At 51.9% G+C, this 14,313-nt stretch overlaps 2 protein-coding genes across 2 annotated transcripts; both read left to right on the top strand.

Moving 5' to 3' along the window:
• Positions 1-6,759: 6,759 nt before the first annotated feature.
• GMORB2_1531 (FAD/FMN-containing dehydrogenase) lies at positions 6,760-8,253 on the top strand (the record flags this gene model as incomplete). The annotated part of the gene is made up of 1 exon (XM_035463513.1): positions 6,760-8,253. One exon carries the CDS (start codon positions 6,760-6,762, stop codon positions 8,251-8,253), a length of 1,494 nt encoding a protein of 497 aa, XP_035320344.1.
• A 4,849-nt stretch (positions 8,254-13,102) lies between these two features.
• Positions 13,103-14,306, top strand: GMORB2_1530 (uncharacterized protein; the record flags this gene model as incomplete). Its single annotated transcript, XM_035463512.1, has 3 exons — positions 13,103-13,173; positions 13,294-14,165; positions 14,239-14,306. 3 exons carry the CDS (start codon positions 13,103-13,105, stop codon positions 14,304-14,306), a joined length of 1,011 nt encoding a protein of 336 aa, XP_035320343.1.
• Between the last annotated feature and the right edge of the window lie 7 nt (positions 14,307-14,313).

The raw sequence follows: 14,313 nt of genomic DNA, 5'->3' as shown, positions 1-14,313 counted from the left end.
TGTGAACGACGACAGCGAGAAGAAGGACTGAGCGGAGAGGGTAGGGAAGTTAGGTATTGACAGGAGGGTTATGTTTCCTTAAAGGGGGCGGAAGGGGAAGGAAAGAGGAGTGGAAGAAAATTCGAGGGAGATACGGGTAGTGAGGTCTTTTTTTTTTTTGCAGCCTTTCCATTCAGGCGACGACTGAGAGAGGGAGGGAAGGCCAGTTACTCCGGACTCCGTATGTCCATTAGCCGTGGCTGGGAGGAGGTGGGATGTAGCAGAAACACGAAAAGTGGAGCTATTTACAGTGGTTGACTCGCTGGCTGACCCGCAGACGGACAAATGCTTACTGGCTCCGGGCGGTAAAGGACCTGGGTGCTCGGGAAGTGTCGGGGCCGACACAGTCGTCAATACGTCTGTTAATTCGGACAGCTGGCTGAGCCCGTATTTTTCACTCGTGCTGTAATCCGTGCCTTGCTTTAGAGCGCCGCCTTTCAAAACACAGATCTTCTTGCTCGGTAATTCCTCTCACATAGTAGGCTACTGCTGTCGCTGTCCGAAAGATCTACGACTAGCAGAGCATTGGATGCTTTGCACCAATAACGACTGGCATCCCGCTGTGTCAATATCTATTCGTGGCTCTCCCACGATGCGCCCTGATGCATCGTCCACTGTCTCTTACCTATACTACTTACTACATTGATGATCACCCCCCTGTGCAGCAGTCACTGGCCCAATTCGCTGTAGCTACGTAGACTTGGTCGTTCCTTCGTATCCTAACGAACCTCTTAGCCTTTCTCGTCAAGTCTATCAGGGCTAGAGAAATCTATTCTGCCGCACAAAACGCTGCTAACCTCGCGCCAACAGATGGTCAATTATATGCGCAATAAGCTGCTGATTTCGCTCTTTCTGAGAGCATGGTAAAAGGTGCCAAAGATAATTTTTCGCTATTGCCGACATTGCCTAGCAGTCTCCCTCGTTAACTGGGCCGGAATAATGTTCTTCCTCTGACACTTCTCCCGACCCACCTCAAAACCTGCTGTCTTCCATTTTACCATCATTCAACCGGCCATTGTGCGTCTGTGACACGCACACCGGACTCTAGACGGGCTACGGGCTATCGCCTCATGTATAACGTCTGCTGGGTCCTCTGTGTATAGATGTGTCATTCATATTGTTCCTTCCTCGAGGGAAGTGCCTCAAGGTGTCTCAAGATGAGGTCATCAACAAAAGAGCGTGGACAGCCGTTGGCTGCTGACTAACAAGTTTTATGCCTAAGGCATAAGTGTGGGTACCGCACCATTCCCGCGACGATGCCGACTGTCACGTATTTCGGTGTGGAGGTATCCAATTGTTGTTGTTGTTGTGTATTGTGTGTGTGTTCTAGTGTGCGTCTCCTCAGGAAACCCCTGACCCACGGCTATTCTTGTATGGAGAGGGAGGAGTCCAGGTGCTGGTACATGAGTGTCCTTTATTCGTGACAACATCATATTCGTGATCCTATTGCTAACTTTCCTCTTTCTTCTTCTAACATCATCATCATCAAGACCACACTTCCAACAAATACTAGTAGCCAGTAGGGGTCAGCATGTGAAATGGGTGGTGAACATTTCGAGCTGCAGCAACTATCTCTACATTCGTGCATATACATATTGGCAGAACACATCTCAGTGTCGCTGGTCTCTGCTGACACTCCCATGAGTTGGCAATCCTGTGACGAGAAAATGCTGAAATTTATCGTGGTCCTGCAGCCAACGGTTGACTGAGTAGCTTCTCGATTCAGAGTGCCTAGAAACCATTGCGCCCGACGGATGAGAGTCGGAAGCGGGAGAGTCAGAGATGAGAGAAACGGGGTTGTAACAGTCCGAACTGTGGGAGCCCGAGCTATGAGAGCCCGGGAAATCGTGGCTAGAGGGGGTACCTTTCTGGTCGCTGCCACCTCTGTCGGTAAGAAAGAGAGTTGGAGGGAGGGGGGGGGGGGGGGGGGGGGGGGGGGGGGGGGGGCATGTGTCAGCAAGCAGCAGCTAATTATGAACACGTACAAGCCTATCGTAGGAGAGGAAGGCGAGGCTGTGGGTCGAGTCACCGATCAAGAAGATTACCCCCCGCATCTTACACGTACCTGGTGTCGCCTCCGGACATGATGAGAGTTTCTTGGAGAAAATACGAGGTTGTTATTCTCTTCTCCCTTCTCTTGCAGAAGATAAAGAACCCCCGAATTATTTTCCTTGTTGCAGTAGGTAAGAGCCAAGATGGAAGACGTCCAATGTAGACGTGGAAACAATGAAGTGATAGACAAAAGACATCAAAGTGATATCGCTGGCTTCCTCTTTCCTGTCTTTCTGTTTCTCTTCTACTTAGACTTTTTTATGAAGAAGATAGGAGAGAGGGACGGGAAGCAATCCGGTATTTCGTACATGGAAGACCCTTTATATATACAGAAAGGGTGATATCCGACGATCAAGTTCACGGACGGCGATTTGAGTGAACGTTTAGACCTAAAACAGAAGAAATGTGGAGATTGAGGCTTTCTGATACGATCTGTCTAAGAAAATATGCATAGCTGTCATGTAGAAAGCGGCTGTGTTCTATGTATGTGTGTCATGCCCTTACGCCGCCTCACCCGTGTGAACCATGACGCCCTAAGTAAGTTGTTGAGCCCTTCACCAGGTTTGGTCACCCTTCACTGAGGCTGGTCACGTGACAGACAAACACACATATAACAGAGCTTTCACCTCACATCTCAGATTAGCCAGAGAGCTAGATTTTCATCATCATCATCCTGTCTTTCCTGTGTTTTGGATCACATCTGGCGCTTCAACATAAGTCAACGCACCCGGAACATCCCCTCTTTTGGAACACCTCAACGGGCTATTGTGATCATAGGAAAACGTAAACAACACAACAACGATAATATATATACACAACATAAGGCATCAGAGGTTGGGTATATTACCAATAGCGTTGAATTCAGCCGTTGAAATAGGCCTAGTCCCTTGTGTGCCGTCGAGTCGATTCTCAAGTAGTTGTGTAGCCTCGTCTTCATCTATAACTTCAAAGAACCTTCTATTAGGGTTCATTTGCATTTGCACTCTTGTTCTTTTCCTTGGCTTTATCTCCCCAATTTTAAGCTGTAGATCCCGAATTTCAGCCTGATATTCTGTAAGATGTAGTCTTGAGTGAAAACACATCCCACGCTGAACGTATTTTATAGTCGAGTCCCGCTTACCTAAGCTATGTGATGATACGCTATGACAGCATCCTTCTTACACGTGTGCGTATACGGTTGCGTTAGCCCCTTTAACGGAAGGGCACGACAATTATATCAGTCTTACTTATTCTATCTATCTAGGATGACAATGAGGTTGTAGATATACCTTATCTAATGATGTTTGCTTAGAGACCTAAGGCTTAGATCCAGACTGGGACGATCATTATGCGGCATTTGCTAGTGCTTATACAAACAAAAAGGTCAACCTACTCTGATGAACGCGGTCTCGGCAGGTAACCAGTTTGATAGGGGTAGGGTAAGTTAGGAGGCTTGCTAAGTGGTAAGGGGGGGAGGGCAGAAACGGGATTGTGGTGAAGGGAAAAGTGCATATATGTGTATGCATGCGTGTGTATGCGTGTGTGTGTGTGTATGTGCATATGTGTGTATGTGTGTGTGTGTGTGTGTGTGTGTGTGTGTGTTGGAGCTTGGGAGTTGGGAGTGTGTATGTGAGGGGAGCGGTGTGCTTGATTTCATTCTATAATTTATAGATACAGGGCGGCACCTTTTGAAATAATATAATAATATGACTCCTCCAGGTCCCCTTTGTCTCACTTCCCGTAACGTTCCATATATAGGCTCTGATAGAGGCGCCGCTGAGTAATCATGTAGACACGGGTAGAAGCGTATATAGATTGGAGGAAATAGCCATCTCAGTACTGTTACATGTCCGTATTATCAACGTTGTGGAGATTGGGAAACCAGTTAACAGCTCGAGTGGCCCACGTCACATAAACCTCGAGCGGTAGCATCGTCCCTTTACTCAACGACAGGTGTAGGTGGGCCGTCCCGCCACGTGCCCTAGGCAGAAACATGTGTTTCTCTGAGCTATTGCAGTCTCTAGGTGCAGGAAAGACGTACATGTAGAGATATGCCAAAGCCGTCGAGGTAAAATGGCGCACGGAACAGGGCTAAAACAAACTGCTCGTCCTTGCAGGGAAACAGTGAAGAGTCTCGTAGACAAGAGTCCACTGCGACGAACAAACGTGGACCTGTTACGGGCGTTCAACAGTACAATATCAACAACAACTACAACTACAATCACAATGTGGACCCGTGCACAGTGTTTTGAAAACCCAGAATGAAGATAGAAGGTGAGACAAGACGGGATAACTTGACAGAAACAATAAACCTCACATATGCCGAGTCCAGCCCTAGAACGCTCAGGATTCAGGGACGAGACTCCTAGGGTCCGTCATACAGTGGATCAGGACCATGACTTCAGGAGACGGCATACGAGGAGAGATGCGCGCACGGGCAAACAGGGGTCCAAGGCTCCCCTTTACGAGAAAAGAGAGAGGCGCAGGATCCGTGCTCTTTTGATGTCATAGAATCGCTGCACCTCCCCCACCACCTTGTACATTGGCATTCAGACCTCACGGCTACCTGCCAGTCCCTCTACTCTAAGTGCCTGCATGCACTTCCTCGGTTGATGGGTCTTCTCCGAACGACAGGCCTTCCATTGCGCCTCCAGCAGGAAGCAGATACCAGTACCCGGAGGGCAATCGGAGAGAAACGAATCCCCTCTTCCACGAGCTGTGCCCGTTCCCGTGTTCCGTCTCTGATGCGACGTCTGGTCTGGTCTGGGTTGCCTCGTGGCAAAAGTTGAAGATGTGACGGTACAGCATGTGATGTACCCATACGGGTTACCTTGCATGTATCATGTACATGCATCTCCAAGGCATTGAGCGTTACAGGGCATGCCGTATAGTACCCTCGCATCTCGCTCGCACGAGCCGCGTCCCCGAATTCGCACATCAGGTGAATGAACCTGCAATTTGCCGAGTTCGGATGTGCCCGAATACATGTATGTGCGAAGCGAGGATTGCCGCTTGGGCGACGTGAGGGCGCGAGTAGCTGCAATCCCTTGTCGTTTCAAGCATCAATGGCTCGGCGAAATAGAACGGGGTCCTTTGTTCGCTCTTCCGGTGGAGTTGCAGGGTATTATCCATGGTCGACCGTTACGCGTCCCGACGCTGGTGATGATTCCGCATCATTATTTGAATGCGGGATATTATATCAACAATATATGGGTGCGGTGGGTGCACGTGCAGGACGCATGTACTCTTCGTGAAAGAGACACAGGCTCTCTTCTCTCAAAACAAGGGCCCTTTTTTTCCCCCCTCCCATTTTTTCTCACAAAAAATGGGACCTGTGCTATATTAGTCGAAGGTAAGGAATACACCTGAGTGCCGTGCAGGGATCAATCGGGAAACCCGTCAAGGATAAGAGGCGGCCGATTTGCGGCTTCGACCTGCACGGGCGAGGGACTATGCCTGACAGGTGTGGAATGGCCATGGGCTCCGAGATCGATTCCTACAAGGGGATGACCCGATTCGGTTCATGGATTGAGAACATGGACTGGACCATGTCTCCCAGCTGACATGTAATATGTACCGTATATACCCATGCACATATTTAGCGCATGAATGTGATGGTCTGGCTTGTCTGTGTGCCTATAATATCATCGTCACTACGTTGAAATATTTGCAACGCTCCGGGGGCAAAGCACGATGCCGTACGTGCGTACATAAAAGCGATGCCGGTTTCGGACTCTCTAGGAGAGGTCGGGGGGGGTGGGGACATGAGGTGAACATGTATTACAAGGCGGCTACTATGAGTCCCATTGAGCCGGTCCTTGTCCAGAACATTAGCTTATGGGCCAAACTACATGTACTCGTATACTATATAATCATAAACTGTATAGCCCGGCTCAATTCCTCTGTAGATCCCGACTAGCGACATAGCAGTTGAACTCCCTAATCTTGGCGACAACTATAGTGCGGCTCTTACGGACCCCTGTTAACTGGAGCCGGTACTTATCTCGCGGACCCTTTTCGGGCACAAATATGCATAGAAAATAAGAGTAATAAGAGCCTTGGCTAGCCTTGGCGACAATCTATAGTGGCGTTCTCGCAGACACTCCGATGAGCCGGTACCACTTTAGCGGGCCTCTCTCGAGGACTGCCTATATTCATCCTGAAGGGTCTGATAGTAGGACCGTCAGGAACAGGAACCCCTGTGCAGACTCGTACACGTCAATTTCTGGGTACCTTCAACACATACGTTTGGTGACATTACCTTGTGTTACCCATGTTCCTATGACGCTAATGCAGATTGGGCCTATACCGGCCCGCCATCTACACGACTGCGTATCTGTAGGCCATATCTACACGAGCGCCGTAAGCGGCGGACGGACGGACCGACGGACGGACAGACAGGCATACACTATCCAGACAGGCAGGCAGTCACGGAGACAGAGGAGATCCACCAAGCAAGGAAGGTGGTCGGCGTACGCCAAAGTGTATAAATATATGCCATCATGGCCACCCTCTGCAGACAAGTTGCTTCATGCTCTCTCCAGCCACAGGGACACAACCAACTCAAGCACCTGCCTCCTCATACTCTTGCTTCTTCCTCACTCCCAATACTCTTTCCGAAGCCCCTCGTCCTCAGACGTTCACGTCAGTTCCGGTAAACAGACGAGAGACAGCATTCCGACATCAAACATGGTGCGCCTCTCTGCTGCAGGAGCCGCTCTGTCGCTCATGTCGACGACGCTCGCGGTGCCGACGAGACGGGCCGACGTACTGGCCTGCCTCCAGGATGCCGGCGTGCCTGCCGACCTGCGCGGTACGGAGGAGTGGTCGTGGGACGGCACGGCGTACAACCTGCGTGTGCCTGTGCAGCCGGCGGCCATCGCGGTCCCGCAGACGATAGAGCACATCGTGGCCGCGGTCAAGTGCGGTGTCCAGAACGGGGTGCCCGTCAACGCCAAGGGCGGCGGCCACGGTTACACGTCTCTAGGCTTCGGCGGCGAGGACGGTCACCTGACGATCGAGATGGACCGCATGCACAACGTCACGCTCGACAAGGAGACCAACCAGGCCAGGGTGCAGCCGGGGACCCGGCTGGGCCACCTGGCCACCGAGCTCCTCAACCAGGGCAACCGCGCCATCTCGCACGGGACCTGCCCCGGCGTCGGCGCGGCCGGGCACTCGCTGCACGGCGGCTACGGCATGGTGGCGCACGGCCACGGCCTGGCGCTCGACTGGCTCATCGGGGCGACGGTGGTGCTGGCCAACGGCACGACGGTGCACTGCTCCGAGGACGAGAACTCGGACCTGTTCTGGGCCCTGCGCGGGGCGGCTCCCTCGTTCGGCATCGTGGCCGAGCTCGAGTACAAGACGTTCGAGGTGCCGGAGCAGATGACCGTCTTCACCGTCCCGATTCCCATGGACAAGTCCAACGCGTCGCAGTCGCTCCGGGACATCCAGGCCTACGGCAAGACGATGCCGCGCAACATGGCGCTGCAGACCTACATCGACCGCACCGGCTACCAGCTGATCGGCAGCTTCATGGGCAACGAGACGGAGATGCACGCCGGACTGGACCCCCTGGTCGAGAAGGTGGCCGGCTGGTACGAGGTTGCCGAGGCCAAGAACTGGACCGACTACATCATCTTCCACGGCAACATCGGCGACGACATCGACATCACCACGCCCGCCTACAGCGCCCACGACAACTTCTACGCCAGCAGCATGGTCGTCCCCGAGATCTCGGCTGAGCAGTTCCAGTCCTTTGCCGACTACGTCGCCGACGTCGGCCAGACCATCGACGAGTCTCACGACTGGTTCATCCAGATGGACGCCATCGGTGGCGACACCTCGGCCGTCTCCGACGTCGCCAACGACGCCACCGCCTACCCCCACCGCGACAAGCTCCTCCTCTTCCAGCTCTACGACGCCACCCTCAACATCAACCAGACCTACCCCGATGACGGCTACAGCTTCCTCAAGGGCTTCCGCACCAGCATCACCGACACCATGACCAACGGCACCTGGGGCATCTACGCCAACTACGCCGACGGCCAGCTCACCTCCGAGGAGGCCCAGACCCTCTACTGGGCCGACAACCTGCCACGTCTGCGCGAGCTCAAGGCCACATATGACCCTGACAACATCTTCCGTAGCACCCAGTCCGTCCAGCTGACGTCTGCTTAAGCCGTCTCTCTCCCTCCCTCTCTCTCTCTCTCCCTCGTTATCCCTCGGAAGCCTCTGAAGCCTACCTTTCTTCAGCTCACTGTCTCCATCGAATCTGAGCACTGAGCACTAATCTCGCCAACGGTTCAGAAGGGAGAGCATCATCTGCTGGCTTCTGGCACTTGAGTTCCTTTTTCATGAAATTCACGACGGTCTACGGTCTAGCTCCTTACCGCCCCACCCCCCCTCCCCTCCCTTTTTTTTTTTAAAAAAAAAAAAGAGCTCATTCTTTCTTACTATCTCTTCTTCTTTCCCTTATATATATTCAAAATTTGATGTCATTTCCTGGATTGTTAGTCAGATAGATATATAGAATACAGTCCCCTATTCCTTGCAGCGATTGGCTATTAGCATCACTCCCCTATAACCTAAGATGCGTGGAAAGTTGTTATTGCTACACTGTCATTGTCTCCGCCTGTTGCTGAGGCTACGCGCGAGGGTGGCAGACAACAGGTCTGCTTGGGGGAGAGAGTAGTGAGATAGGTGACAAGGTCTGAGTGTAGAGGCGAGGTAGAAGCGTTGTGGTGATGAAGGCTCCAGTGAACAGTGTACATATATACTGATCGTTGCCCTCTTCCTTGACGGAATCAGGGTCCGTGACTGCTTATGTAATACTATTTTCCAGATGCTCTCCCCGACTTCCATACAGTTCCCCCAATGGGCCTTGACAGAGAGGGCAGGTACAGCTTGCCCCACGTTCGCCCGTTCGTCCGTTGTATGTCGGGCTCTTGATGTTTCTCTTTGTCTAGTTTATCTTTCTTTTTGGTGAGGGGTAATAAATTGTCAATGAACCATCTAACTGTACCAGTCTATATCAACTTGATCCAAAACAAGTGGCGGCGGGGGGAGAAACATGAATCTTCTTCCCGAGCCGATCTGAAACTGCGATGTCCAATAGTCTCCACCGTTGTCAATCTTGAGTATTAAACAGTGAATAATTCGACCATATATTATTGCGACAGAAAAAAAATGCATCCCTCGATAACTCGTAGCGATGGAAGAGGAAAAGAAAAATATAAAGAGAACCGCGAATATGACGACACCGTATTGAAGTGTGATCTGTCATTGCATCTTAATGTCTATTCAATTAAAGAAACCCCAAAAAAAAAGGGGGGGGAAAAGTGGGTTAGGGTGTGGGGATGGCATGTTGGATGGTGGCCAAGACCGCAGGGCAGGTTGGATCCCCTGCCTAAGAAGGCTAGCGAGGACTCTGCCCCTACTAGCGCAAACGACCAACTGCCGTATGAGGTGACAAGATCGTGACAATTCCACCGCCCGGCTCAGGCGTATCGTGAGGCAGGGGGGAAGCTGGGGACCGTGGGGGAGAGAGCCGGGCAGGATTGGTACTCGAGGCGCGAGGCGCTGGGCCAGCTAATGAGTCATACTGGAGTGCCTGGCAGTCACGGAATGGCGTAGCAGAGAACTTCTAAGAGTGGGTTGATACTCCAGTGACAAGAAATTGTTGGTGGGTATCCTCGTCCATCAAGAAAGCCTGCATGCCATGATTGTTGTTTTCCGGAGCACCTGATGTGCGGACGGTGTGACCGGAGGCTTGAGAAGCGGAGCTGTTGGTGGCATTGGACGAACGGCCGGAGCTGGAAGAAGAACTTCCGGTTTCGGAGGAAGATTGGCTAGAGTTGGAGGAGGCATTGGATCTAGACCCATGGTTGGAGGCAGAATAGTTCGAGCTGCTGTAGAGAGAGAGAGAGAGGGAGAGAGAGAGAGAAGAGATATAGTCTCAGCACACGACAAGGTACCGGCACAACGGACACACGGGATGGGATTTGGGAGAGATGTTTTGCACTTACTTTGAAGTCCTTTCCATGGCTGCGCTGGTTGTATGTTGGAAGGATAGATGCCTGCTTCTACGTTGGGTTGGTGGCTGTGAAGCGTCTTAGCCTTTGGCTATGAGGTATCGGTCCGGGAGTTGGAAAGTTGCGCAATGTGAGACGGAGAAGGATTCCGGAATTATTGATGATAATAATGGGAAGAAGAGGGAGGAAGAAAGAGATCTCTCTTTTATATCTGAAGAATAACTGATGATATAACTTGTGTTTACTCTAATTAATTGTATTGTATTTCTGCCAAGGCAGAAATATATTCAGTGCTCCAGCCTCATCACTCTTGGGCGTCGAGTTGAGCCCAAACTTTCACTCGACGAAGAAAAAAAGAAGAAGAAGAAGAGTGATGAGGCGTTAGAGGGTGGCTTTAAAGGACGCCCTCTCCGTGTTGAGCTCATGACTGACTATTTACAAATATCGGCCAAGAGTAATGGGGCTTCGTCTTAACTTCAGCATCACCATCTCATATGAAAGCTGTGCGTCATCCCATCTTGGCATTCAGTTATATGTATAAACTATCCGTAGGGCGGTGTCCCCCCCCCCCCCCCCCAGCTTAATGATATATCATCTCCATCAATGTACGTGTGAACATAGCCAGGATTTTGAGAGGGAGATGTGAGAATGATGGGCGGTGGAGACCAGATGAAATAACAAGACAGTAATATTCAGAGTCACCAGGAAGGTTATCACAGTGGGAAAAAAAATTGGAAAAAATGGAAAAATGGAAAAATGAAAAAAAAAACAAAGACAAAAACAAGCCTGAGTCAGCGAGACCACTTCATTATTCCGTTGACAGCGGTTATATCGTAATAGAAAGTGGGGCTAAGGCGTCCGGCTTGTTAATGGTATCTACGCAGTAGGACGAAGATGGACAGGCCGCCCTGTTCAGAGGAGGTTGACACCACACACCACATGACCCTCATCATCAGCACGGACCAGTAGTGACGTCTGAATCGTACATGAACCTACACATGGTGGTGAGATCGTTGCTCTGTTCCAAATTTATTCCAACTTCTCTTGTTTCATCTCATTTCCATGCCCGTCTTACCACGTTTCTTACTGTTTGACCGGTGCTTATCATACTTTACTGGGAAGAAGTAGTGAGCCATTATCCAAGGACCCTCGTCGCGTATTTACAGTGACGTCGAACTCCTAAGCACTGCCCCTCGCCAACTAGAGATGGTACTTTTCTCTCCTTCTCTCTCTCTCTTCTCTCCCTTCTCTCTCTCCTTCACTCTCCTCTCTCTCTCTCCGGATATTGTATACGTGCACCACTGATCAGTGTACGTAAATACTCGTATAATATGCCATCGGAAGGAGTCTGCAATGGTAAATGCTTCGTGCAACACACCAACATTACTTGCATCTAGTCTTCCACACGGGGAGCGAGAAAAGGAGAGGAGAAAGGAAGAACAGGGAGAACGACATAGCTACTACACCAAGCTGAGACTTTCCATAAATCATAGAGTCCATCGAATCTAATTTAATTTTAAAGTTGGAATAAAATAAAAATAAAGAGAAAGAGAAAGAGAAAAAGAAAAGAGAAAAGAGAAGAGAAGAGAAAAGAGGATTGCTATCCGCGCGACCTGGAAGATTTTATTGAAGAGATCGACATTCCTCCGAGCTTTCCATCCCAACAGCCCTCACCGAAATGCGTAGTCATCAAGAGTACAGGCTCTTCCATCCACGTCGTAGCGGTCGCTATTCAGTGCACGAGGTTCTAGACTACTCTGATCGAGCATTCGCCGCACGTCAACGCGCCCCAAAAGGCAGCGGCGTGTGCCGGCAAGATGTACGGATCAATTCAATCACGTGCGCGCGCAATCACTTGATACGTAAATTCAATGCGGTGGCCTAGAGACTTGAGACATGGAATCTCAGAGGGTCGCGCGAATAGCAATTCTCGGAAACAAGGGAAGAAGAGAGGGAGGGAGAGGTGGGGGGGAGGGGGAGAGGGAGAGAGAGAGAGAGAGAGAGTGAGAGAGAGTGATGCGCTCTGCGCTGTCTCTTCTCATTCCGCTTTTCGGTCGGTTCTGCCTTGGCGGCTACTTCTCAGCTCTTGAGGCGCGATGTTATGATGTAATGACCAGCGTTGACTGTAGTAAGTAATAAGCGCTTCGACTGGGCCCCCTATTCGAGGAATGGTAAGCATTACGCCGGCGGCGGCAAAAAAAAAAAAGAACCCCCCAAAAAAAACCCACAAGACAAAGAGAAAGACGACGATTACTGTAAAGGGCTCTTCTACTCCATCAGTGTTAATTGATTGGCAAAGACATCACCTTCCCTATGGAGACGTGTGGGCCAACGATGGCGCTTGGCTATCGAAAAATGGAAACATCAGAGAGCGTTGTACTATTTACAGACGAATGAATCCACTCTTTACCGCTCTCCCCCCCCCTCCCCCCCCCCCCCCCCCCCCCCCCCTGCTTTTTATTTCATTCTATAGGCAATAGGACTAGTCCGTACTCTTTTTTGTTTTGTTTCTCCCGCCCCCTTCCCGCCCCCACAGCTAACCGCCAAGCATCCACAACTTGTTACCTATTACACCATCATGAGAGAGGGAACGTAGTTGAACCTCGTATCACAGCAGCAGCAGGGGGAGCACGGACGGTCGTATCTGCATCTTTCCTTGGATGGGATCCTCTGTTCACGGCTTCTGACTAAATGCAGTGGGCCGTTGGGGGAGAAGAGAAGAGCTCTTTGTTAGAAAGTCGATATAACCACCCTTACCCTTCCCCCCTCTCTGTTCCTCTCTTCTCCTCACTGTCTCTCTCTCGCTCTCTCTTTTTATAAGAGCAAATCCGTAAAATCCGAGGACTCTTTACGTCTCTCTTTTCCTCTCCCATCTCTCTCTCTCTCTTCTCTCTCTATTCCTTCTTCTGTTGAATAACGTCCTTCGCTGCAGACACGGTCGTTTTGAGAAGCACGCAGCCAGGAAACATACACTCGCTACTCCTTACGTTTCAATCATGAGGTCCACCGCGGTCATGGCCCTGGCCGGTCTGGCCTCGGCGTGGGGATACCCGGACTGCGAACCTGAGTAAGTGTCTGCATACTCTCGGTCTACATTCATCATGTGCACTTTTTTTTTCTTTTTTTTCCCTTCTCCCCCCTCATCACGTAATCGGCATGTTGAGCCTGACACCGAGCAAAACAACAGCAACTGCTTTCGTAACCTCTCGGATGACCGCTTCAAGGGACTAGCCCCCAGCTTCTGCCAAGGACTTCTCTCCGGCGCCACCACGGCTGCAGACGCCATCCCCACCGACTTCTCCAACTGCCATGGCAGCATCGCCGCCGTCTCCTCTGCCTGCTCGTGCATCGTCTATACGGCCACGCACACCGCTGACGCCCCGGGCACTTCTACCCCCGTCGGAACAGCCGCGGCCGGAGAGGAGGCAGACACCACTTTCACGTCACCCCGCACCACCACCACTGGCACGGCTCCCATCCCCGACACCCCCACAGCCACGACCCCCCTCATCACGTCCGCGGACGAGGCTGGCACCACCGCACCTCTCACAGCATCCACCCAGGAGCAGGAGACCAGCAAGCCCGACACCACCCCTGTCCTCACACCCCCGGTCAGCCCGACACCGACGTACGGCTGGACCACCTCGACGATCTACACCAGCAGCATCATCACAGTCACCTCCTGCGCCGCCGATGTGACCGACTGCCCCGCCGGCGGCAGGACGAGAATCGTCACCAGCACCATCCCGCTCACCACCACCGTCTGCCCCATCACTTCCACCGAGGAGGGCAGCAGCACGTACCTCTCCACCCCTGCCACCTCCATCCCTACTGCCACGTCTGCGACGAGCCCTGCCGTCCCGACTTCTCCTGCTGGCACCACGTCTACGGAAGAGGCTGGCTCTACGCCTGGCACTACGCTTGGCACTACGCCTGGCACTACGCCTGGCACTACGCCTGGCACCTCTCCCGTCACCACACCTGGGACGACCCCCGCCATTACCCTCACTCCTCCCACGACGCCGACGACGTCTACCGAGAAGGCATCCACAACCCCCGGTACCTCTCCCGTCACCACGCCCGTCACCCCCCCGACGAGCAGGTGGACCACCTCAACCATCTACACGAGCAGCATCATCACCATTACGTCCTGCGGTCCCGATGTTCCTGACTGCCCTAACGGCGGCACCACCGTCGTGACGAGCAC

The sequence above is a fragment of the Geosmithia morbida genome, assembly GCF_012550715.1.
Source record: "Geosmithia morbida isolate 1262 chromosome Unknown scaffold_10, whole genome shotgun sequence".
Taxonomy (NCBI): Eukaryota; Fungi; Ascomycota; class Sordariomycetes; order Hypocreales; family Bionectriaceae; genus Geosmithia; species Geosmithia morbida.
The sequence above is the reverse complement of the archived record's forward strand: the minus strand, read 5'-3'. Positions and strand labels throughout refer to the sequence as shown.